The sequence below is a fragment of the Eubalaena glacialis genome, chromosome 1, assembly GCF_028564815.1.
Source record: "Eubalaena glacialis isolate mEubGla1 chromosome 1, mEubGla1.1.hap2.+ XY, whole genome shotgun sequence".
Lineage (NCBI taxonomy): Eukaryota > Metazoa > Chordata > Mammalia > Artiodactyla > Balaenidae > Eubalaena > Eubalaena glacialis.
In genome coordinates, this window is record NC_083716.1 from 201,872,614 (window position 1) to 201,899,920 (window position 27,307).

At 37.2% G+C, this 27,307-nt stretch overlaps 1 protein-coding gene across 1 annotated transcript in view; it reads left to right on the forward strand.

Annotated features, from left to right (window-relative positions):
- Nucleotides 1-26,803, forward strand: part of CCDC150 (coiled-coil domain containing 150) — a 106,030-nt gene extending 79,227 nt beyond the window's left edge. Inside the window, 14 exon segments of the mRNA XM_061191008.1 lie at nt 3,215-3,322; nt 3,799-3,835; nt 3,838-3,854; nt 8,215-8,343; nt 9,244-9,413; nt 10,471-10,564; nt 11,360-11,529; nt 12,446-12,572; nt 15,864-16,058; nt 16,503-16,571; nt 16,664-16,825; nt 17,551-17,637; nt 26,282-26,392; nt 26,678-26,803. Coding sequence (XP_061046991.1) covers nt 3,215-3,322; nt 3,799-3,835; nt 3,838-3,854; nt 8,215-8,343; nt 9,244-9,413; nt 10,471-10,564; nt 11,360-11,529; nt 12,446-12,572; nt 15,864-16,058; nt 16,503-16,571; nt 16,664-16,825; nt 17,551-17,637; nt 26,282-26,392; nt 26,678-26,803 — 1,602 coding nt within the window.
- The last annotated feature ends 504 nt before the right edge of the window (nt 26,804-27,307 follow it).

Below are 27,307 nucleotides of genomic sequence, written 5' to 3' on the forward strand. Positions count from 1 at the left end.
AGTTTGTCAAATTTCTCCTAAAAGTAATTATACCAGTTTAGAAAGCAGTCTATATAAGAGGATGTAGAGTGACATGTGTTAACATGGATGAATCTCATAAAATAATACTACATGCTGTTTAGGGATACATTTATAGTAAAATTATTAAAAAGGAATAGGAATGATAAAACACCAAATTCAGGATAGTAGTTAACTCCAGGATGGAAGAGATTTAGTTGGATTAGGCTACACAGAGGGTTTCAACTATATTAGTAATGTTTTATTCTTTTTAAGTTGAGTGATGAATAGAAGGGATGTTACTATATATGCCTGAAAGATTTCCAACATTTTTTTAAATTAATTTATTTTATTTATTTATTTATTTTTGGCTGCGTTGGGTCTTCATTGCTGCACTCAGGCTGTCTCTAGTTGCGGTGAGCTGGGGCTACTCTTCGTTGCGGTGCGTGGGCTTCTCATTGTTGTGGCTTCTCTTGTTGCAGAGCACAGGCTCTAGGCCCGCGGGCTTCAGTAGTTGTGGCTCGCGGGTTCTAGAGCACAGGCTCAGTAGTTGTGGCGCACAGGCTTAGCTGCTCCGCAGCATAGGGGATCTTCCTGGACCAGGGATCGAACCCGTGTCCCCTGCATTGGCAGGAGGATTCTTAACCACTGCACCACCAGGGAAGCCCAACACTTTTTTCTTGTTTTTAAACATATGTTAGTTAGTGCTTTATGCTCACTTTAATCTACCACTGGCCCCATCAGTCTTATACCGACTGGATTCAAATATTATGTTAGCTGCCTAGCGCCTTAGGAGCAGCTGCATTTGTGACCTTAATTTAGAGATTATTTAAAGGTTTTGTTTGGTTCTTTTTAGTAAATTTTTATTGAACTATAACATATTATACAGAAAAGTACACAGGGTACAGCTAATGGATTTTCACAAAGTAGAGGTACCCATGTGACCAGCACACAGAATATTCCCAGCACCCAGAACCCATTTCATAGCCTTTTTCAGTCACTATCCCCCATGATGTTACTATCCATCATCCTGACTTCTAATACCCCAGATTAATTTTTGAACTTTATATAATAATACAGTATATACTTTTTGCGTGTCTTGTTTCTTTCACCCAGCATTATAATTGAGAGATTCATCCATGTTGTTTGTTGTTGTACTTCTTTGGTTTGAATTGCTGCATGGAATTATATGAATATTATTAAGGGTGCTGTGCTGAAATTATCAGTTTTATGAATGTATTTTCATACTTCTAGTCAAAATACATAACTCTGGCAGTTTAGGTTGTTTCAACTCTGTAGCTCATTTCAAACTTTGGGGTAACGTTGTAGGCTTGTCCTACTTTATTTCCAACTTATCATATGTATCGAAGAAGAAAAAACCTAGGAAATTTATTAATAACATTAATTTAGAATACTTGCATTATAAAACACATAAAAATAAGTTTTCCTTTTCATCCATTTCTTAGGTGTCTCACAGTTTCTATAGTGTTATGTTTTTATAGTTTTATATTAGAAAATATATGTAAGGGGCAATATTAGGGTAGGAGATTAAGAAGTACAGACTACTGTGTATAAAATAAGCTACAAGGATATATTGTACATCACATGGAATATAGCCAATATTTTATAATAACTATAAATGGAGTATAATCTTTAAAAATTGTGAATCACTATGTTGTATAGTGGAAACTTACATAATATTATAAATCAACTATACCTCAATTTTTTAAAATATGTATCTATGTATATTTAGATCATTTGAAACAATAGGAGGATATGACCTTGACCTAAATACCGGTATTTCCGAGACTGCCTGGTAAGCTAGCTATGGAAGCTACTTGGATTTTAATGACACAGAAACATCAGGTCTCTGAGGGCAGCAGGATTTATTTGCTTCTGTGTTCTTCCCCATTTCAAGGTCTTGAATTAGAAATCCTTCCAAAAAAGAAACCCAGTATAAAAATTAAAGTGCTTTATAGATGAGAACATGCCATCTGACAAGTTTCAGGGCATTTTATTGAGTACTCTGAGGCTGGGGGTAGCGTAAATTACCTGAGAAATATTGTGGAATAAGGATATTCTGTGTTTTGTTTGAAGAGAGGCAAATCTAAAATTCTTGAGTGTTCATCAGTATTTTCCACTGAGTTCTAAGGTTAACAGCAGTTTGCTTACGTTTAAAATGAGAATAATTGTTGCATCAATACCTCCCTTTAGAGGCAGCCATTCTAATTCTGAACCTTAAGTGAATAATACACTTAAGGGGGAGCCATGGAACATGTTTTATACTGTACACTGTGGAAAAGAGCACCAGAAACAGGCAAAGATGAGAAAAAGAAGGATTCTGCTGATGGAACAAGAGAGATTTCCTGAGACAAAATGTGTTTTCATGTAGCCTTTCTTAAAAAAACTAAATATTAGCACTCAAATTTTAACAGTTCTTGAAAACAATCAGTGGCTACAACCAAGAGGAGTTTGCCCTTCAGAGGTGGGAAACAAGAAAAGATACTGAGAGAGGAAAAAGTTGATTTAAATTAAAAATTTTGGATGAAATTTTTTCTGATTCAGAGATAGGCTCAGTAATGTTAATTGTTGATTTGTATTGAGAGGATTGGGAATAAGAGGAAGAAAATGTAGAAAAACACACAATTTGGAGATTTGTGAGTAAATATTAATGATTTTATTCCCCCAAATCATCTTTTCTTTAAAGTGAAAGATGTGAGTAGTCAGCTTTATGAGTTAGTTTTCAAGTATAATTCAGCCTATAAGAATTCTGTTAATTCAACTTTCGTAATTCTTTGTGGGTAAACACAAGACTCTTGTCTCCTTACATATTGACAATTCTAATTATCCGTACTCAGAAAGGGTTTTGAATACTAGATACCACAATTCCTTTAAAATTGAAATATTTTACCCACAAAGTTTCACTGTTATATTCATGAGTCATGTTAATTTGGAGTTTCTATAAATGCTATAAACCAAATGAATTATCTCAGTACATGTATAGGGCTATAGCCTACTTTTATTTGTTGAAATAGCTATTTTAGTTGAAATAGCATCATTAGAAAAACTTAGGATTGCTTTTTACAAGTTTTAAGGATTTTCTGTGATTTTTTTTTTTTTTTGCAAAACTTGTGACATCTTTTTTTTTCTGTTTTGGAGTATATATATATATTTCATTAATGAGACTTGTTTCTTTATTCTTCTGTTTTTCCTCTAGATAAAAGTTAAGCAGCTAGAAGAACAACTACATTCTTTTACTGAAACCAGTTCACAGAATGACCATCTACGCAAGTTGAATAAGGCACTAGAGGGCAGATATGCTCAGGTGTGATTAATAGCTATAAAACAGATTGCTTCTATGTTGTTTTAATTAGCTTTTAAGAAATTGGTGCCTTTCTCCCCACCTCACCATATGATCCCAGAAAGATGAATATTCTCTCATTTGACTCAATTTATCAAAAAAATTTTTAAACACCCTCGATGCACAAGGTTCCACTCAAACACAGAAGAATGCATAAAGATGCCTGAAGCAGTATTGGGACATTCAACTTGCTTATGCTCTAATTGCAGGATTAGTAATGTATTCCACAGACTTTATTATAGAATAGAAGGTTATGCCTTTCAGAAAACAAAATGCCTTTCAGAAACAAAAAAACAAAATGTATTGTGAGCATGCATAGGGAACATCATTATGATGAAAACATTGAGAATCTCTATCATAGAGGAAGTGGTTTTTTAATTTGAGCCTTAAAACTTTTGGCAGACATAAGGAACCAAGTATCTTTGGGTTTTTAATTACAGGCAAACGCAGAACTCGTTGCCAACAAGATACACCTGCAATAGCACACTTGAAAGAGGTATTAGTAGTAAAGGTGCTTACTTGTTAGCATGGTGGCTATTGAGACTGAAAACCGTTCGTAGGTCACATAACAATTTAACATATGAACAGAGAAAATTAGATGAAGAAGATATATAAAACATTTAGTGAAGAAAATAATCTAGGAATATGTTACTAAAAGAAAGTGATTCATTTCAATGATTTACAAATTTATCACATTATTTATTTTTAATTTTTAACACTCAGTGTAAGCATGTGTAACTTCTTTAACTATAACGTTTGTGTATGTATACCCTTGGTAACCAAGGAGCTAGAATGTGTCTTCAAATGGAATGCTGCTAGGGTTCTAACAATCTGACTATACTGGAAAAGGGGACCTCGTTAGATACGCTTTGTTTCTTCACTAGGACATACTTTACACTAGTATTTTCTTCATTCTGAAAGCAAAGGAACACATTTTTAAGTATATTTTCCATCCCAGCTTCATTTAGAACGTTGTGTTGTTTCTCATAGTAAAGGGGGCACTCACTGAAAAATAATTCTAGGTTTAGTTGATTTTGTCTTTTTAAATTGGTGATGCCTCCAAGAAGAAGGAAGTCTCCAGAGAGGCCTGCATCTTCAAAATTCCTTGAAGGCTATAGGCCCCATGTCAACAATGTAAAGGAACGAACTTCATCAGTTGGTTTGCCCAGTGTTACGCCAAACCCTACACGCCATGTGACCTTTGCACCTACCCTGACTTCTGTGAGGTCTTCTCAGGAGATGGGAGACTCTAGGATCTCTCTAAAGACTCTTTTGAATGCCATTAAAACCATGGAGGGAAGACTGGAAGGTAAAATAGACATTCTTGCCTCAAGACCATTAATAAATGATGAGCCACCAAATGTTCTTTACCGGGATTCGGTAAGTGAAGGCCACAAATTAAATCATAAGGAAATTTCAGATTTATACAACAGTGAAGAAAAGTAGTAACATCTAGAAAGACAACGTTTGGAGGTGTGAGTAACAACAAGGAAAGAACTTCTTCACAAACAGGAAAAACTGATGATGTAGATCAAAACCATCATTCTGGCGATTGCATACTTAATTTTTGTTTTGGACACAGAAATGTCATATTTGGCTTAAGAGTAACCATTGAGATTTTTAATCTAATTTTCACTTTAAAAATTAATGCTAATAGTCTTAACATTTACAGTAAAATGGGTAAAGCGTGATTTTAAAGTAGAAATACATAAACAGAAGCCCTGAGAACTTGAACACTGGAAAATACTTTCCAAAGAAAACTTACTAGAGCATCCATCTTTGTTTGGTATTTAAAAATAGAAAGTACTATAGCTTGTCTTCTAGAGTTAACTACTATTTAGACCCTTTTTGTAAGCACTTTTGCTAGTGGCCTTTTCATATTTATAAATATTTTATAAACACTGGTAAAATTATAAAAACTATTCTTCCTAATGTACTTTTCTAGAACAAAATCCAGTAGGTTTTCAAAACCTTATAAGTTAGCATCTTTTGTACTATTCTTGAATCCTTACAGAAGAAGTTAAAGTATTTTTAATGTTACAGGTTAAAAGTTATAAGGAAGTATAATATTGAGGAAGATGTGGGGAAAAGGCATTCTTCTTTGCTGCTGTTTGGAGTGCCCTTTTCCTGTGGAGGGCAATTTGGCTTTGTTTATCACTTTATGCCCACAGTTGTACTTTTTCCTACAGATACACTAGCTTGTACATAAGACATGTTTACAAGGTTACTTTCTGAAGTATTGTTTGTTATTAGCAAAAGACTAGAAAAAACCAAAATTCCATCAGTAAGAGGCTGGCTAAATAAATCATGGTGTATCCATAGTTTGGAATACTGTTTGAAGATATATTTATCTTAATCATAACATATCTATTATTAGGTTAAAACAGTCAAGGTTCAGAAGAGTATACAGAGTATTTTACTATTTGTGTGCAAAAGGGTTGGGGCGATGAAGTATACATACGTATTCACTTTTTTTTTTTTTTTTTTACGTATTCACTTTTGAATAGAGTCTCTCTAAAATGAATCGTAATAAATTGGCAACATTATTTTCGAGGAAGGAAACTGAGTGGCTGGGAGATTTTTCACTTTATCCTTTTGTACCTTAAGAGTAATGTGAATGTGCTACCCATCCAGAATAATTTTATGAACATTTTATTTTCAACAGAAGTAAAAGTAGAGAAAGGATGGTCTTTTCAACAAATGTGCTGAAGCAATTGGGTATCATATGCAAAAACAAAAAAACAAAATACCTTTGATCCATACCTCTTACCATATATAAAAATTAACTCAAAATGGATGAAAACCCTAAAGGTAAAACCTAAAACTGTAAAACTTCTGAAACATAGGATGAAACCATTGTGATCTTGGATTACACGAAGATTTCTTAGATTTGACATCAAAAGCATGATCCATAAAGGAAAAAATGTAACATTGACAACGTATACTCTTCAAAGACATTGTTAAGAAAATGAAGAGAAAAGCTACAGGCTGGGGGAAAAAACATTTGCAAATCACATATCTGATAAAGGTCTTGTCTCCACAGTTTATTAAAAACTCTCAAAACTCACTAAGAAGGAAAAACAATCCGAAAAAGGCGCAAAGTATTTGAACACACGTTTCACCAAAAAAGATATATGGATGATAACTAAGCACTTGAAAAGATGTTAAACATCAGTCATTCGGGAAATGCAAATTAAAACTGCAGTGAGATACTACCACACACTATTAGAATGTCTAAAATTGAAAAACTGATTACCCCAAGTGTTAGCGAAGATGTGGAGGAACTCTCATACATTGCTGAAGGGAATGTAAAATCACTCAACCACTCTGGAAAATAGTTTGGTAGTTTCTTTAAAAGTAAGACATATTACTACCATATAACCCAGCCATTCCACTCCTATGCATTTACCAAAGATAAATGAAAGCATATATCTACACAAAGATCTGTATACAACTGCCCAGAGCAGCTCTACTTGTAATAGCTTAAAACTGGAACAACTCAAGTGTTTAGCAGAATACCATTCAGCAACAGAAAGGAAGAAGTATTGATACATAAAGAAGATTGATTGAATCTCAAACTAACTGTGCTGAGTGAAAAATCATTCAAAAATGAGTACATAAAATATGATTTCACTTACATAAAGTTCTAGAAAATAAAAGTGAATTGACTGTGACAGAAAACAGGTCAGTGGTAGCCTTGGGTGGATGTGTAGGAACAGGGAGAGATAGAAGTGGGGGAAATTACAAAAAGGCATAAGGGAACTTTTGGGATAATGGAAGTGTTCATTATCATGATTATCGTTTATACATATATCAAAATTGTACACTTTAAATATACATAGCTTATTGTATGTCAACTATATCTCAGTAAGGCTGTTTTTAAAAATGTGAATGTATTATACTAAAATTAATTATTTTTAAATGTTTAAAATAACATTCTTGAAATGACAAAAACAGTAGTGATAGGGAACAAATAAGTGGTTGCCAGGGGACATGGGATGAGTTTGGGGGAGGGTGTGAACACAGAGAAGTAGCACAAGTGAGTTCTTTGCGGCAATGGAGCAGTTCTGTATCTTGATTGTCGTGATCACAGGAATACGTGCATGGGATCAAATTACATAGAGCTATGTGCATGTGTGCATACACAGATGAATGCAGGTTTTAAAAAAATGGTGAAAATTGTAAGTTTTGTAGTCTAGTTAATCTCATTAAAGTCAATTTCCTGGTTTTAATGTTGAACTACAACAATATAAGATGTCATCATTGGAAGCAGGGAAAAGAGTGCATGGGGACTCTGCACTAATTTTGTAACCTCCTGTGAGTCTGTATTTCAAGATAAAGTATTTTTTAAAAGAGTAGTATTTAAAATAGTATGATGATCATCTGAAATAACTGTGTAGATATACTAAAAGTATTTCAGAGATGTAAGATTCTAATACTTCTAATTAGGATTAGGACACTATTTAGAACACTTCTGCAACACTATTTTCTTGACACTATTTAGTACTTATTCACCTTTGCTCTTATATTAATTTACGTTGTATTTTCAAATTCTGTGATAATCAGTTTCTCCCCCGTTTTTCATCTTAGCATCATTGTCTTATCTCCCTTACCTTCATTCTGCACTTTCATAGAGATTGACATATATTAGAGATTTGCCCATGTTTATTAACAGATTTTTTTTGCTTTGTAGTTTTAAGGGGAAAAAACAGCTACTAAAGCTAGTTTTTATTTACAATAATATATAAGCATACTTAATTAAACATTTTAAATTTGGTTTCTAAATTGCTGTGTCTTATTCTAATTGCTGATTGTGCTTTGGGAGAATCATTTATCATTTCTTTTTTTCTACTAAGGTGAAATCCATTCTTGAAAAGAATGAAGAGGAGCTCTCACGAGTTGTGAAGGGTCGTGCTGCAGCCCTGAAAGAGAGTCAGAAGTTGAAAGGTGACCTCGAAGCTTTGGAGGGCAGGGAGAACAAGAAGGCAAGACATCAATCCTTTCTGAAGTCTGTTACTGAAATGAAGCGCTTCTGAAATCTTTCATGAGCCATATTCTTTCCTTTCTTGTTACCTTTAGTAAAAAAGAATGAGGATTGATCAGAGGAGGATTTTTTTTTTTTCCTAAAGAAAGGATAACTTTAGAAGAGCTCTAAAATATTTCCCTTAAAAATACACGATTTAACTCCCAATGGTTTTTTTTTTTCTTCCTGTCTTAAAATAATCAAAAGTCCTATTTTTTTCTGTTGAAACACATCTGACCTTGGTAATAATAACCACCTACTTATGTTTTATTAATGTGATGTAACACTGTTAAGATTTTATGTTAAATCAAATTACCAAATGCTTTCTGCTTAACAGTGTGTGTGCTTAGTGGGAAGAGAGGTAACATCCCAAACTTCTTGACAGCATGTGCTAGATTTTGCCCCTCTGAAGAGGGCTGTGAGTTACATCATTCTTCAGCAGCTTCCACTTTCTCTTATGGTCCTTTTTCCTCAGATAATTCTGATGGGCTTCACATGCGTTATCTTCTTCTGACCCCATGGTAAGATAGCTGAGGAGGGCTAGCACAGGCCAGTCTGGGACCACCTTTAGACCCAAGAAGCTGTTGGTCCTTATATCTCTAGTTAATATATGTGCTGTGACACGACAATAGTTAGGACGCACTGCAGAGTTCTTCATAGGGTCCATATGATCTAGGGTCTAGTTTTCTTTTTCTCAAAGTCAGAATAACTTAAGAAACAAAATAAATATAAAATATACTTTAATTATTCCTCTTAGCATTCTACCAGACCTGGTTTCCTTACTCTTCTAGAAGTCATGGGACTCAGCAGAAGAACAACCAGAAAGGATCAAATATCTTTGTCTTATTTCATTTTCTATTAGGTGGGAAACTTCCAGCGACAACTGGCAGAAGCTAAAGAAGACAACTGCAAAGTTACAATCATGTTGGAGAATGTGTTGGCTTCTCACAGTAAGATGCAAGGCGCTCTGGAAAAAGTGCAAATAGAGCTTGGGCGGAGGGATTCAGAGATTGCAGGCCTCAAGAAAGAAAGGTACCAGAGATTATTTTTCTGTCTTTGTACTTGTATTTTTCTGCTGCCTTGTAGTAAAGAACGGTGTGCAGTCAAGAAACAGTCACTTTATGTTGATTCCCTTGTGAAAATAAAGTAGTAAAATGGTATTTAAAGAACTAGCAAATTCAGGAAAATCTGGAATTATAAAAATGATATCCAAAAATTCTCATATTTTGTAGTGATGTAAATAAGTATGTATTCTAGAAATTCATGTGATATATGCTTTTTTATCCTTGCTATTTTTTACACCATTTATACCTGCCCTTGGGTCTATAGAACAGTAATTGTCAAGATTAAAGCCAAGTGTCTACTTCTGTTTGAATTAATTATCCATTTATTAGTATCCTATTTATTTTAGATGAATCATTCTGAGAACTACTTTTAGCCATGTTTTATAAGTGAACTCCTTTGAATGTTTCAAAAATTACATAATAGTTTCCCTTTTAGGTTAATGAACAAATGGTTTGAGTTTAATCAGACCTCTAAGACATATTGTAATATGTTAGTGGTGCATATTGCCTCTATGTTATGGGAGAACAAGTGAGTTTTATATTCTTCATTGTGCTTGTTTTTTTACATATTATGAATCTGTATTACCTCTGAACTTAAAAAAAGTCAAGGGGATGGTATTAAAAATAGTTTACTATTCACAACTATTCACAATAAAATTCTAGGTAAAAAACAGAAATCTCAACAGCAAGCCAGTCCATATAGAGGTGATATATTTTTGTACTAGTAATATATATAGTATAAAGTTACCGGCCCGTAAGTTAGTCATTAACATGTACTGATAGTTTAATATATAAAGCCAAATTGAATCATAAATGGGGCAAGTTTTTAACCCATAGGAAAATTAGTTTCTTAACCTGAAGCTGAGGCTACTAATTGTCACCTGCCAACTCTCAGATATTCTGATTATCTGTAGCCCACTACATATGCCATTTGGGCTTCCTGGAAGGTGCCCTGTAACTCCCAGTGGTATCATTCCTAGATGGTACTTTTCTATGGTCACTCTCCCTGTGCCCTTCATTTATAGGGCTCTAAATCAACAGCGGGTACAGAAGCTGGAAGCAGAAGTGGACCAGTGGCAGGCCAGAATCCTTGTCGTGGATGCCCAGCACAACAGTGAGGTAGAAGCCAGGTTTTTATAGATGATAATGTTGATATTTTTTATTTTATTGGGATATTGCTATTTTGGAAAAACAGAGTAAAACAATCGGGTAAATTTCCTTTCCATTCAAGTCTGAGTTTTGAACAGCGACATATTTCCAAATGGGAAATGGGTCTGTGATCTTACAGTGAACCATTTATTGGCAAACCAGGACCATAATTATGCCTAACTCTCTTTGTCTTATATGGTCTGCATTCTTTTCATGTATTAATGCATAAGTGAAGTTAAAGGGCTTAGAAAACAACATAACTTTAGTCAGAAGTAGCTAGAGTGATCCCATTAAATAAGGAGGCATACTCACATGTGTTTATAGGTGTATACACACATGAATATGTATCTACATGTATGCACATATATAAAATAGAGATATTTCCTATAAAAAGCTTTTTCTAGAAGGATATACAAGGAACAGTTGCCAGTTCTTATCTCTCTAGGCAGTGAAACCAGAGGGTCATAGGATCAGGAAGGGGAGTTTAACTGGTTTAAAACTTTAGAAATTAGGATAAATAAGTTGGCTCTATTTTCCAGAACTCTCTAGTGACCAGTGGAGCATACCCTTCCCATCACCTTCTAAGAGTCTCCTAAGGACTGTCTGTAATAAGTTCTCACATGTATATTCCAGGCATCTGGAGTCTTTGGTTCTGGTTCCAAATAATTATTGTTTCAAAGTTTAAAGAGTGAATATACAGTGTTATGGACTTCTTGTATCTGTTACAGTGGAATTAAAAACAATCTTCTTTCTTCTCTCTTTCAGATGGAGCCTCTACAAAAAGCTCTAGATGTAGCTAGAGAAGACAACAGGAAACTGGCTATGAGCCTGGAGCAAGCTCTCCAGACAAATAATCACCTGCAAACAAAGCTTGACCATGTTCAAGAGAAATTGGAAAACAAAGAACTTGAGCGACAGAATTTGGAAACCTGCAAGTAAGGGCAGTATAGTTGCAGTGAAATTAGGGAAGAGCCTCTGGGAGAGTAAGTTTGGCTAATTCACATAAACCAGTTAAACCCTTTTTCCCTACTTTGAGCTAGTTCTCCCAGCAGAGCCATGTGAAGGAAGCAGGCATAGTTGAGCAGAGCAGATATTAGCTGGCTGGGGTACGCTCCTTTTCAGCTCTTCCCTCATCTAGTGTCGGTCTTCTTCTGTACATGAAGGTTTAAACCAAGTTGGAAGGGACACTTACATGTTTCTGCCAAACCTTTTCTATCAGAAGCTTACGTATCCTTTAAAAGCATGATTTGGAAAAGGAGAAACAGAAGCATGGATGGGAATAACCCCTCCAGGAGTGGGATAATTCCATTTAAGCAGCTGCTAAACCATTCACTGTTTTCAATTTTGTCCTGAGATTAGTTAGGTCGAACCCATCAAGTTCAGGTCAAGCCACTAAAGTTTTTTGTTAAACTGTATCTAGGCAAATAGGATTGAGATATTAATAACATCCCATGAAAATTTATACCCAAGGGAAGTGCATTGTGCACACGGATCTTTATTCCTTTCACGTAGTGAACATACTGATATAGCAGACAAGTATAAGCTAAAGCAAAGAAGGTATTGTTCATATTTGTAATCTGTACAAATTTTATATTCTGGTGAAATGTTGCTGGCTCAAGACTACTCAGTATTGGTTAAAACAAGAGTATGTGTTTCACTCTTTTGGGTGGATCTCTTTATATTGAATGACTTTTTGTTTTTTAATGCTGTAGGTAAATGCTTATTTCTTCTTCTGTTAATGAGTTCCAGATCAGTGATTTTTACCTGGTGACTGATCTGCTTCTCATTTGTAAATGACACCTCCTAAGATGTTTTCTAAAGGTGATTTATCATCTCCCTTTTTCAAAACAGAGAACGGATGAGTGAAGAATCCAAAATAGAAGCAGAATTGCATGCTGAACGCATAGATGCTCTAAGAAAGCAGTTTCAAATTGAGAGAGAAACTGCAAAGAAAGCAGCACAACGGGAAGTGACTGAGGTATGGAGGCAAGTGACAAAAGTCTCCCTCTAGGTGAATGCCTTTGAAGAGGAGAACCAGCTACAGGATTTCCAAGAATGGCTACAGTTGGTCTTTGGCTCTTCTAATCCCCCTTTCACCAGCAAGCCAGATACATCTCTATGCTGTTTGTTTGTAAATTAACACACAAAAAGTTTCTGATATACAGTTATCTGCCCAATGAAGGAATGCCTTGATGACAGCCTTCCCACTGGAGAATAATAACTGAGTGGGAAAGAGGAAGGAGGAGACTGCCATCTGCTAGACAGATAGCAAATCACCCGTCTCCTCAATTCACTTAACTAGCATCCATAATGCACCTACCTCCTCCTGAGAGGCACAAGTAAAAACAGCAGAAGATGTGGTCTGTGCTAAATGACCCCTTATTTAATTGTCATCTCCACTCTTTACATGAGACAACTAGGAAGACATCAGAAGATGTTTCTTGGATAGCTAGAAGCTGTGTACAATTTTAAAGGAATTCAAAAGTAAGGGAAAGTTTGTTTTAGGCTGGTTGGGTGATCGAAGAAGAAGGGAACCTTGACGAAATTATACAGGGTTGAGACTGGCAGAGCTGACAGGGCTGCGACACTGTATGTAAGAGGATGAATAAAGCTTAGTTACAAAAATAAATAGGACATGTGAGCAAAGAAAAAGGATTTGCCTCTCTTGATCAGAGCAGAGACTTTAGGAAATTTCTGAGAAAAAGGGGTTAGCTTAGATGAGACCAGCTGGTAGACAGCCTTGACTACCAGAATGTTGGATGGAAAGTATTAGGTAAAAGTAGAGCACTGTAGGTTTCTGAGAAGGCTATGAGCACAATTTTAGGTAGGTTAGTCTATTAGCAGTGGAGAGTAGGTAAGAATGAAGAGAAACTGGAAACATGGAGGCTCAAGGGAACTAGAGCAGTTACTTTGGGCGTCAGATGATTAGAGCCAAGCAAAGTGTTTCTGTTGAAAATAGAGAACAATCAAATCAAAAATCCATTTTAATTAATAGAAAAATCAGACAGACACTAAGTGTATCATAAGCAAAGGGGAGGGAGTAATTAAAAATAATTCCAAGACTTGGTTGGGGTGGCTGGTCTGTATTTTGCCAAATTTAGCGCATTTAGCAATTTCACTTTACAGTGCACAGTCACAAAATCAGATTCAACTATTTATATGATGCTTTGTAAATTGAAAAAGCACTGTATAAATATTAAAAATATTATAAAAATAATTTCTGTGGGAAACAAAAATGGGCACTGAAATTAAAAGTACCTTTATTCAGAGAGAGTTGTTCAGAATACTTAAAAGTTTAAATCCTTTTAACAGGGATCAGTAAAGATGGTGAACTTGTGCAGGAGAGACCAAGGAACAGTACGAGTGTGATGTCTTGAGCAGTTAGTGGCAGGGGTGGGCTCAGGGTGCACTGTTGAAGACTCCCAGCTCTGCCTCTTATTAGCAATGTGTAAATTTACTATCTGTGCAGATGACTTCACTTCTGAGTCTCAGTTGCCTCAATCAAAATGGAAATCATCACAACTGCTTTCCAGGGTGGTTTTGAGGGTTAGTTTTTAGGGCTTACCCAGTTTTGACAAAGCTGTGATTGAGGTAATGGTGGAATATCTAACAGAAATTTAGTTGGGTGATAATAAAAGACTAACACTGTAGTGTGAGGTTAGGATCTGAGGGAATGAGCTAGTATAAAGAGAAAAGGTAACAAATAATTTTGACTTTTTTCTTTGACACGATAAATACTTACCAGCCACAGAGAATACCACCCTCCTATCTTCTCCCTTCTCAGCTGCCGTCTCTTCTTCCTAAAAATCAAGTGGTACTCATTTAAGGGCATGTGAGGAGGAGGGGGAACTCTGTAAAATGATTTAAGTAATGTTTAAAGATAAATTGAGGAATAATAAAATTAAGAGTTTATTTGAACAAAAATCAATTTGAATCAGGCAGTATACAATCGATTGCAACAGAAAGGCGCTCTGAGGAGTTGTATAAAATGAAAGACTTTTATAGGCAGAGGGGAGCAGGAACAAGGAAGTTATACTAGGCAAAAAAGTAGATTAGTTACTAGTAGCAGAGTTACTTCCTTTAAGGAATGGCAGGGGTCTATCAGGCAGATTACCCAACTAATGCTGATCAGGCGATTCCTGATTGACTGGTTTAAGAGTCCTTTTCTGGGAGAGCCAAAACTAATTAAGTCTCAGTTTGGTGACATAAGGCTTAGCATAAGTGACTTCATTGTGGGCCTGTTGTCTTGTTTTTAATAGTAATCACTGTTATTTTTCCACTAGACAAGTTTATTAAAATTTATAAACAAAAAGCAATATTAATAAGAAGTATAAACTACTATGTAAACAAGCTACAAGGATATATTGTACAGCACAGGGAATATAGCCAGTATTTTATAATAACTGGAGTATAATCTATAAAAATTTTTAATCACTATGTCATACACCTAAAACTAATATAATATTGTAAATCAACTATACCTCAATAGAAAAATAGCAATATTATAAAAATACATGCAAGGCTAGTCAATAACTGATAGGTGTATTTACATAAACTGCCATATAATTTATTTTCACTTCTCCATACATGAGGTCGCAAGTGACAGAAAGAGACGAGCTTAAGCTTTTTTTAAAAAAAAAAGCTTTAAAGCATAGTAATGATCACTGAGCAATTAGTGTGTGCCAGGCTCTATATTCCTTCTCTGCCTCATCTTGTTTAACTGTTACATGAATCCTATGAAGGTAGGCTATTCACATACTTTTCCAACGATGAACCTGAGGCTTAGGGAAGTTAATTATCTGAAATTACTTGACTAGTGCGTGGTGAAGCTGAGATTTTAACTTCTGTCTGATTCCAAAGCCATGCTCTTAGAAAGCAAATGATGAACATACATTTACATTATCTGTTCTAAGAAAAATTGTGTTCTTTAGTGTTAAAAATTATGAAAATCACTGAGAGTGTTTCTCCACAAATCTACTTGTTATTATTGCCTCACTTACCCTCCTTTTTAAAATATCTATTTATTTGGCTGTGCCAGGTCTTAGTTGCGGCACACAGGATCTAGTTCCCTGACCAGGGATCAAACCCGGGCCCCCTGCATTGGGAGTGCAGAGTCTTAGCCACTGGACCACCAGGGAAGTCCCATCACTTAACCTCCTTTTTAAAAGAAAGGTCCAAAGAGAACAAAATATAGGGACACAGATAAACATAAGCTTCTCTTACTGAATGGAAGGTTAAAATGTTCTAATTTTCCCTTTGTATCCCACAGCTGAAGAAAGCCCTTGATGAAGCCAACTTCAGATCAGTGGAAGTATCCCGGAGCAACCGAGAGCTGCGGCAGAAACTTACGGAGTTGGAAAAGATACTGAACAGCAGCAAGGAGAAAATAAAGAATCAAAAGGCCCAAATTAAGCTCCACTTGTCAGCTAAGGCGAATAATGCTCAGAATACAGAGAGGATGAAGGTTGTATGAGAAACCCTAAATCTCCCCTCACCTCCTTAGTATCTGATGAGGATCCAGGCAGGCAGTGGTGTCTGGGGAAGATGGTTTCAGAGCACTACCACCACCACGTGTTCTCTGGGAATTACAGCCACACCTGGGAAGTGGGCAGATTGCCTGGGGGGAGGTGGGGGGAGACTTTTTTCCCCCGCAGAGATACTGCTGCATCAGTGTTTGGTTTCTCATTAGCTGCCAGTGTCACATTCTGGCTCCCCAGCTGTCTCTTCCACAGTGATTGTACAAGACTTTGCTCTTTTGGGGTCAGGCGACTGGATGGGAAGGAGAGCCCAGCAGGAACTGGTAACTGTGGATCTCATATGGGATTCCTTCTGTCAGCCTATAGGCAAAAAGAGCAAGCCAGTTTTTCCACTGATCATCTTTCTATGTTATTTCCACATTTACTTTCAGCAAATAGAAACAGAATTGAGGCAAATGGAGCTAATTAAGGATCAATATCAGAAAAAAAACTATGAACAGGTAGATGATTTCCACACACTCTGTTTACCATTCACGTGAAATCCCAAACTTGGACAGGTTCACCAACCGTCTCCCTCTTTGTGCCCTACCAGTCACTGAGTATCCAGAAATTTGTATCTGAAATGACTAACCTACAGAAGGAGATGCAGCTGTTGGCCAAGAGCCAATATGATATGTCAGCACGGAATAAACAGCAAGAGCTGCGACTTGAGGCAGAGTGGAAAAGGAGGCAGGAGCTGGAGCATCGGTGCCAGGTAAAAGGGTTCCTAAGATTGATCTCAAAGATTACCAGCAAAGGCCATGTGCAAAACCCAGCTTGAGGGCACCTAGCTTTTCTAGGCTCTATAGAAGAAGACAAATTTACAAGTCGTTCATCTTAGCTAAGTCCTTAGAATCATATCTAGGAATGAAGCCTGGAGCTTTGACTATGGCACCTCGTCTTCATGTTCAACTTAATAAAAATGATACTCATTTTTAAAGAACGGCTAAAGCTCACATATGCAAAGTACTAGTTACTAAGTAAGACTTCTGAACTTCATAGTCTTTCAGGAACTTTACACCCCTTGGTTCTTCCCCATAGCTCAGATACATCTGTTGCTGTTACAGGACTTTAATCTACTCCCAACCTAATGAAAAGCACATTTTATTACAGAAAAGGGACTTCAAGAGACCATCAAGCTCTTGCCTTCCAACAGAGATTGTCTGCTGTGAAAAGTATTCCCCAGTTCTGGAAAGAGATGTTAATTACCTTTTCTGAGGAGAATCTGTAACTCAAAATCTGTAATCATATACACAAATGTATACTGTAGGTTAAACTGAAAATAATAGTTTTTATCTTATACTCTGATAGCACCTGGAGTTAGAAAGTACCCCATCATACTTTCATAATTTGGTTGCTCATTTATTACAATATTGAAGCTTTTTCTTCCATATATAGTACATTGGGAGTTTGTAAAAAATCTTTGTATCACGTTTTCAGGAATTGGAAGAAACTGTTAGACACCTGAAGAAATGTAAAGAGGCAACAGAGAATAAACTGAAAGAAGCTAGTGTGGAATCAGAACAGGTGAGCCAGACCCACAGACATGAAGACTTAGACAAGCTTCCTCAGACACAATGACCCTGAAACACAAGTCAGTGTAAAATCCTTCAGTAACACAGTTGTCAGGAGTGCAAAAGGCAAGAACCAATACCTTACTCAGTATAGCCTCTGTTATAAAGAATAGTTTTAGATTAAGATTCTGTGTCTTGATGATACATCATAGAATGCTAAAGTAGTGATTGATATTGATGAATATTAACTTGGTAGTCCAAGTCCCTGAAATTCCAGAAATCCCTGGAATTGGGATTGACATATATACACTAATATGTATAAAATAGATAACCAATAAGAACCTGCTGTATAATAAATAAATAAAATTCAAAAAAGAGATTCTTAAGCTAAAGGTATCACAGTGACATTGCTGCCAGTTTATCCCTTTTGTAGCCATTAAATTACATGATAATATGACTGTCAGAATGGTATATTAAAAGGAATATGGGGGGGCAGAGTGAAGATGGTGTACTAGGAGGACACGGAATTCGCGTCTCCTCACAACTAGGGCACCTACCAGGCACCGGTGGGGGACCATGGACACCTAAGGGGATGGGAGGAACCCCCAGCGACCAGGTAGGACATGGGGCGTGGGGGGGAGTGAAGGGGGAGGAGAAGCAGAGGTGGGATGGGACTGGCACCCGAGGGGCAGCTGTGGGAGGGGAAGGGATTCCACGCCTGAAGGGGGAAATTTGCAGACCACTGGGAGGGCAGAGGATCAAAAGGGAGCAGGGCCAGGTTTCCCCTGCCCACTTGGGCCCCTGGGAGCCTGCTGAGATCCTGGGCCTGATCCTCTGCCCACCAAGGCCCCCTCCAGCTGCGTGGGTCCTGAGGGAGTGGGAGGGAGGGAAGGGGGAGCAAAAGTAAAGGCTGGACCTGTGGGACTGGCACCCCTGAGGGGTGGCTGGGGGAGGGGAAGAGTTCCTACACCCAGCGGGACCCACCCACAGTTAGGGGTCCAGCAGCAACAGGGGAGACCCTGGAGGAGACAGTAGGGGAGGGCACAGAGGAATGGAAGGAAACAGGGCCAGCGCTTTCCCTGTTGGGCTCCTGGGCCTAATCCTTGGAGCCTCCCTCCTACTGTGCAGAGCCCAAGCCCCACCCCTACACCCCCACCCAGGGCCCCACCTCTACACTCAGAGACCCCCTCTGAGACCCCTTCCAAGGCACTGGGCCTAAACCCCACTCACACACCCTCACTCAGGGCCTTACCTCCAAACTCCAGAACTCCACACTCCGGAGGCCCTCCTTTCCTTCCACCCAGGTCCTAAGCAGAGGTCCTGCCCCACACTTGAACATCACCCCACCTAGGCCCCACCCCCAGGGCCTTTTCCTGCTATGGGGGTCCTGAGCCTAGGTCCTGCCCCACCTTAAACCCTGCCCCTGCCTAAGTTCCACCCCTGCCTAAACCCCACCCGCCCCCATAGCCAAGGCTTTTTTTTTTTCTTTTTTCCTCTTAGGTTGGGGGTTCTGTTTTACCTTGTTGACTCACTGTTGTTGATTCTCTTATATTTTAATATTTCCTAATCTTTTATTTTTCTAATTTTTTTTTTATTCTTTATACTTTGTTATTGTTCTCTCCTTTTGGCTTGTACCCCACCCCTTTTTTTTTCTTTTTTCTGTTGTAGTTTTATTTTACCTTGTTGCAGTTGTTTCAATTATAGTTTTATATTTCCTAATATATTTTTTATCTTTCTAATTTTATTTTGTTTTTTATTCTTTGATATTGTGCTGCTCTGCTCCTTTTTTTTTTTTTTTTTTAACCATGCCACAAAGCTTGCTTGCGAGATCTTGGTTCCCAGGCCAGAGGTCAGGCCTGAGCTCCTGTGGTGGGAGCTCCAAATCCACTGGACTAACAGAGAACCTCAGACCCCAGGGAATATTAATGGGAGTGAGGCATCCTGGAGGTCCTCATCTCAGCACCAAGACCTGGCTCTATCCAACTGCCTGCAAACTCCAGTTCTGGACGTCTCAGGCCAAACAACCAGTAAGATAGATAGGAATACAGCACCACCCATCAAAAAAAAATGAAATGACAAAAAAAAAATATGTTACAGACGAAGGAACAAGGTAAAAACCTACAAGACCAAATAAGTGAAGATGAAATAGGCAAGCTACCTGAAAAAGAATACAGAGTAATGATAGTAAAGATGATCCAAAATCTCGGAAACAGAATGGAGAAAATACAAGAAACATTTAACAAGGATCTAGAAGAATTAAAGAGCAAACAAACAGTTACTGAAATTAAAAATACTCTAGAAGGAATGAGTAGCGGAATAACTGAGGCAAAAGAATGGATAAGTGAGCTGGAAGATAAGATGGTGGAAATAACTGCCAGGGAGCAGAAAAAAGAATGAAAAGAATTGACGGCAGTCTCAGAGACCTCTGGGACAACATTAAACACACCAACATTCGAAATATAGGGGTCCCAGAAGAAGAAGAGAAAAAGAAAGGGACTCGGAAAATATTTGAAGAGATTATAGTCGAAAACTTCCCTAACATGGGAAATGAAATAGTCAATCAAGTCCAGGAAGCACAGAGAGTACCACACAGGATAAACCCAAAGAGAAACACGCCAAGACACATTAATCAAACTATCAAAAATTAAATACAAGGAAAAATTATTAAAAGCAGCAAAGGAAAAGCAACAAATAACATAGAAGGGAATCCACATAAGGTTAACAACTGATTTTTCAGCAGAAACTCTGCAAGCCAGAAGGGAGTGGCAGAACATAATTAAAGTGGTGAAAGGGAAAAACCTACAACCAAGATTACCCTACCCAGTAAGGATCTCATTCAGATTCGACGGAGAAATTAAAACCTTTACAGATAAGCAAAAGCTAAGAGAATTCAGCACCACCAAACCAGCTTTACAACAAATGCTAAAGGAACTTCTCTAGGCAGGAAACACAAGAGAAGGAACAGACCTACAAAAACAAACCCAAAACAATTAAGAAAATGGTAATAGGAACATGTGTATTGATAATTACCTTAAATGTAAATGGATTAAATGCTCCAACCAAAAGACATAGACTGGCTGAATGGATACAAAAACAATACCCATATATATGCTGTCTACAAGAGACCCACTTCAGACCCAGGGACACATACAGACTGAAAGTGAGGGGACGGAAAAAGATATTCCATGCAAATGGAAATCAAAAGAAAGCTGGAGTAACAGTTCTCATATCAGACAAAATAGACTTTAAAATGAAGACTATTACAAGAGACAAAGAAGGACACTACATAATGATCAAGGGGTCAATCCAAGAAGAAGATATAACAATTGTAAATATTTATGCACCCAACATAGGAGCACCTCAAAACATAAGGCAAATGCTAACAGCCATAAAAGGGGAAATCAACAGCAACACAATCAATCACAGTAGGGGACTTTAACACCCCACTTTCACCAATGGACAGATCATCCAAACTGGAAAGAAATAAGGAAACACAAGCTTCAAATGATACATTAAACAAGATGGACTTAATTGATATTTATAGGACATTCCATCCAGAAACAACAGAATACACTTTCTTCTCAAGTGCTCATGGAACACTCAGAATAGATCATATCTTGGGTCACAAATCAAGCCTCAGTAAATTTAAGAAAATTGAAATCATATCAAGTATCATTTCTGACCACAATGCTATGAGACTAGATATCAATTACAGGAAAAAATCTGTAAGAAATACAAATACATGGAGGCTAAACAATACACAGCTAAATAACCAAGAGATCACTGAAGAAATCAAAGAGGAAATCAAAAAATACCTAGAAACAAATGACAATGAAAACATGACGACCCAAAACCTATGGGATGCAGCAAAAGCAGTTCTAAGAGGGAAGTTTATAGCAATACAATCCTACCTCAAGAAACAAGAAACATCTCAAATAAACAACTTAACCTTACACCTAAAACAATTAGAGAAGGAAGAACAAAATAACCCCAAAGTTAGCAGAAGGAAAGAAATCATAAAGATCAGAAATAAATGAAAAAGAAATGAAGGAAACAATAGCAAAGATCAATAAAACTAAAAGCTGGTTCTTTGAGATGATAAACAAAATTGTTAAAACATTAGCCAGACTCATCAAGAAAAAGGAGAAGACTCAAATCAACAGAGTTAGAAATGAAAAAGGAGGAGTAACAACTGACACTGCAGAAATACAAAGGATCATGAGAGATTACTACAAGCAGCTAAATGCCAATAAAATGGACAACCTGGAAGAAATGGACAAATTCTTAGAAAAGCACAACCTTTTGAGACTGAACCAGGAAGAAAAAGAAAATATAAACAGACCAGTCACAAACACTGAAATTGAAACTGTGCTTTCAAATCTTCCAACAAACAAAAGCCCAGGACCAGATGGCCTCACAGGCGAAATCTATCAAACATTTAGAGAAGAGCCAACACCCATCCTTCTCAAACTCTTTCAAAATACAGCGGAGCGAGCAACACTCCCAAACTCATTCTACGAGGCCACCATTGCCCTGATACCAAAACCAGGCAAGGATGTCACAAAAAAAACTACAGGCCAATATCTCTGATGAACATAGACACAAAAATCATCAACAAAATACTAGCAAACAGAATCCAACAGCACATTAAAAGGATCATAGGCCATGATCAAGTGGGGTTTATTCCAGGAATGCAAGGATTCTTCAGTATACCCAAATCAATCAATGTGATACACCACATTAACAAATTGAAGGATAAGAACCATATGATAATCTCAGTAGATGCAGAAAAAGCTTTTGACAAAATTCAACACCCATTTATGATAAAAACCCTCCAGAAAGTAGGCAGAGAGGGAACTTACCTCAACATAATAAATGCCATATATGACAAACCCACAGCCAACATTGTCCTCAATGGTGAAAAACTGAAACCATTTCCTCTAAGATCAGGAACAAGACAAGGTTGCCCACTCTTACCACTATTATTCAGCATAGTTTTGGAAGTTTTAGCCACAGCAATCAGAGAAGAAAAAGAAATAAAAGGAATGCAAATTGGAAAAGAAGAAGTAAAACTGTCACTGTTTGCAGATGACATGATACTATACATAGAGAATCCTAAAGATGCTACCAGAAAACTACTAGAGCTAATCAATGAATTTGGTAGAGTAGCAGGATACAAAATTAATGCACATAAATCTCTTGCATTCCTATACACTAATGATGAAAAATCTGAAAGAGAAATCCAGGAAACACTCCCATTTACCATTGCAACAAAAAGAATAAAATACCTAGGAATAAACCTACCTAAGGAGACAAAAGACCTGTATGCAGAAAACTATAAAACACTGATGAAAGAAGTTAAAGATGATACAAACAGATGGAGAGGTATACCATGTTCTTGGATTGGAAGAATCAACATTTGTGAATATGACTATACTACCCAAAGCAACCTACAAATTTCACAATTTGTATGGAAACACAAAAGACCCCGAATAGCCAAAGCAATCTTGAGAAAGAAAGATGGAGCTGGAGGAATCAGGCTCCCTGACTTCAGACTATACTACAAAGCTACAGTTATCAAGACAGTATGGTACTGGCACAAAAACAGAAATATAGATCAATGGAACAGGATAGAAAGCCCAGAGATAAACCCACGGACATATGGTCACCTTATTTTTGATAAAGGAGGCAAGAATGAATATACAATGGATAAACGACAGCCTCTTCAATAAGTGGTGCTGGCAAAACTGGAGAGCTACATGTAAAAAAATGAAATTAGAACACTCCCTAACACCATACACAAAAATAAACTCAAAATGGATTAAAGACCTAAATGTAAGGCCAGACACCATCAAACTCTTAGAGGAAAACATAGGCAGAACACTCTATGACATAAATCACAGCAAGATCCTTTTTGACCCACCTCCTAGAGAAATGGAAATAAAAACAAAAATAAACAAATGAGACCTAATGAAACTTCAAAGCTTTTGCACAACAAAGGAAACCATAAACAAGATGAAAAGACAACCCTCAGAATGGGAGAAAATATTTGCAAATGAAGCAACTGACAAAGGATTAATCTCCAAAATATACAAGCAGCTCATGCAGCTCAATATCAAAAAAACAGAAAACCCAATCCAAAAATGGGCAGAAGACCTAAAGAGACATTTCTCCAAAGAAGATACAGATGGCCGACAAACACATGAAAAGATGCTCAACATCACTAATCATTAGAGAAATGCAAATCAAAACTACAATGAGGTATCACCTCACACCAGTCAGTATGGCCATCATCAAAAAATCTACAAACAATAAATGCTGGAGAGGGTGTGGAGAAAAGGGAACCCTCTTGCACTGTTGGTGGGAATGTAAATTAATACAGCCACTATAGAGAACAGTATGGAGGTTCCTTAAAAAACTATAAATAGAACTACCATATGACCCAGCAATCCCACTACTGGGCATATACCCTGAGAAAACCATAATTCAAAAAGAGTCATGTACCACAATGTTCATTGCAGCTGTATTTACAATAGCCAGGACATGGAAGCAACCTAAGTGTCCATCGACAGATGAATGGATAAAGAAGACGTGGCACATATATACAATGGAATATTACTCAGCCATAAAAAGAAATGAAATTGAGTTATTTGTAGTGAGGTGGATGGACCTAGAGTCTGTCATACAGAGTGAAGTAAGTCAGAAAGAGAAAATCAAATACTGTATGCTAACACATACATATGGAATCTAAAAAAAGAAAAAAAAGGTCATGAAGAACCTAGGGGCAAGATGGGAATAAAGACACAGACCTACTATAGACTGGACTTGAGGATACATGGAGGGGGAACAGTAAGCTGGGACAAAGTGAGAGAGTGTCATGGACATACATACACTACCAAACATAAAATAGATAGCTAGTGGGAAGCAGCTGCATAGCACAGGGAGATCAGCTCAGTGCTTTGTGACCACCTAGAGGGGTGGGATAAGGAGGGTGGGAGGTAGGGAGACGCAAGAGGGAAGAGATATGGGGACATATGTATATGTATAACGGATTCACTTTGTTATAAAGCAGAACCTAACACACCATTGTAAAGCAATTATACTCCAATAAAGATGTTAAAAATAATAAATTAATTAAATAAAAGGAATATGGACTCCTCTCTTGTGAGTTTGCCAACAATGACACTTACTGGGCCCTTAAGGAAGTTACATTTACTTTCTGTAACTCATCAGTTACCACTTCCATAATAGTCAGAAGTTATTACCTACCACTGTTACTCTGATAGATGGCTTGGAGTAAGTTTCAGTAAATGTTGGCTGCATTCTCATTCGCCATACAAGAGGAGACATGATATACAATGAATGTCATTTCAAGCATCTTTCCCTCCACTTCTGATAAAGAGAAAAGTGGGGTTTGGTTTGGGGGTGGATGGGAGTGTGTCTGTCGTCAGGATGCACAAACAGACCTGGAAAATACTTTAGGCTTTGTAGCTTTCTAAAAGTTAAATGACAAGCAGAGCTCTATTTTCTTATCTCACTATTTTGTACCCACACTGTGACCTGGTTAATATGGGACAAGTACATAGTAGCACAAATTTATAAAGGACCTATTATATGGCTGGTGCTGTGCTAGGTGATGGAGATATAGGGTGAATAAGCCAGACGAAGCCCCTGCTCTCATCGAACTTGCCTTCTCCCAAGCAAGAGAGAAATAGACTAGTCTCTGAGACCTCAGAGTCAAAACATGAAAATGCTGTCCATGAAACATAAATAATCAAAGGGGGAAAACCAGTCATTTTACTTTTTATTCTAGAGGATATGTTCTACAGCTATTTTGAAGCAACCTTTATTTATAATAAAAACCTGCTGGCTCTACCTTCAAAATATCAAAATATCCCAAATATGTAGAAAAGTGCCAGGCACATATAGGCACTCAATAAATATTTGTCAAGTAAATGAATACTGATTCTAGATCATCTTCAAAGGCAGACTATTAGAGGGACTGTTTTCAAGTCTAACAGATCATTTGGAAGTTTGTGCTTAGGAGCTAAAGTATAAAATATTTTGATAAAGGAAATAAAAAGGATACCATTTACACTAAGCTGGTCCAGTGTTTTTACTAATTCATTCTATTACTTTTATAAAGCACAGCAGGAAAATATCGGCTTTACAGTTCAGGGTCTTTGGAGAAGTGTTTAGTCTTAGAGACAGAACTCAAAGTGTGGTTTGAACTACCACATGAATTTTCAATGCCATCTTGTACTTTCACTCTTAACTTTTTCCTGAGCCCTCTCACCTCAGTTCACATCCAGGAAATATTAACAAATGCATGAAAATCAGCAGGTTTGCATTCATTCTTTAACTCCATATTCAGAAATTATTCTCTCATCTATAGGAGGATGTGTATTATGCAAACAGGTTGCAAAGACCATGCAGTTAGAATTTGAGTCTTTTGATATCTAGGTAAAGTCTCTTGAACTGGCAACTATAGGAAGAAAACTTCCAGTTTAATTAATATGAAGCCCATTTGCTAATTGTGGGGGGAAATAAAGCTTTTAAATTATACAATGTAAAAAGAAAGAGTCTCTTGAACTAATACACAAAAAGATTAAGTGTTCCTTTGTTGTAAATTTTAATGAGAACATTTGTATGTGCAGGTATCAGCTAACCTGGAAGAAGCTCAGCGCTGGTTTAAGTGCAGACTCGATGGCCTACAACTTGAGCTGACCAAAAACCGGTTGAAGAGGGAAGACAGGTGGCGGGAAGAGGTAGAATATTTGGATGTCTTAAGCAATTCTGGATTTGTTCCTTCTCAGATTTCTAATTACACAAGTTCTCTCTTCATCCAGCTACTCTCCACTAATCTGTAGATTTCTTTAAACTACTGTTTGGAAAACCAATGAACCGAATTTCTTTCTTAAAAGTTCTACCTCTCCCAAGCTGTCTAGTTTAGAACCACCTATCTTGAAAAAAAATGACATCCATAAAGACAAAATAGGTCCTCAGCTCTGCAGTTAGTTTCTAACAGTTTGGGGTGTGTTTTCTTTCCACAGGACCAAGATAAAAGGCACAACGGCATATCCAATCAGTCTGCTCTACATCGATGGGAGAATAAACAGAATCTTAGACTTGTGCCCAAGAAGTGTCATTCTGAACTAAAGAGAAAGTGGTGTCCTTGACAGAGGAGCTTCTTCACTTAGAACAGCTACATCACCCTGATTCCCTGAGCCCAGCAACTAGGGCTGGGCTGTTTCCACTGTCATCAGGACATGAAGTCTTTGATGTGGACTAGAGATTTTGGACCTGAGTTTATCCTTTTATGAACTCTTTGATATCAATACAGAACCACCCCATCTTTTTTGTCCCTTTCCCCATTTTCCACCCAATAAATTTATATTAATGTGTTGTATGATAGGAGATGCTGTTGCATGATACTTGGCTATTGTTCTAAGTAAATTTTATCAAAAATCATTTAATGAGGTACTGGATGATTTGGCAACTAAGTGATATGATGCTTTATTTCAGTGAAATGTCCTAGTGTAACATCTAGTAGATAATCCCTGGAAATACGATCATCTGAAAAGTGGTAAAAACTCTCCCACTGTCTAGTAAACATATACGCTTCTATGCTGTAATTACTAGCACACCTTTTATAAGACCATATCTCTATTCGTATATAATAT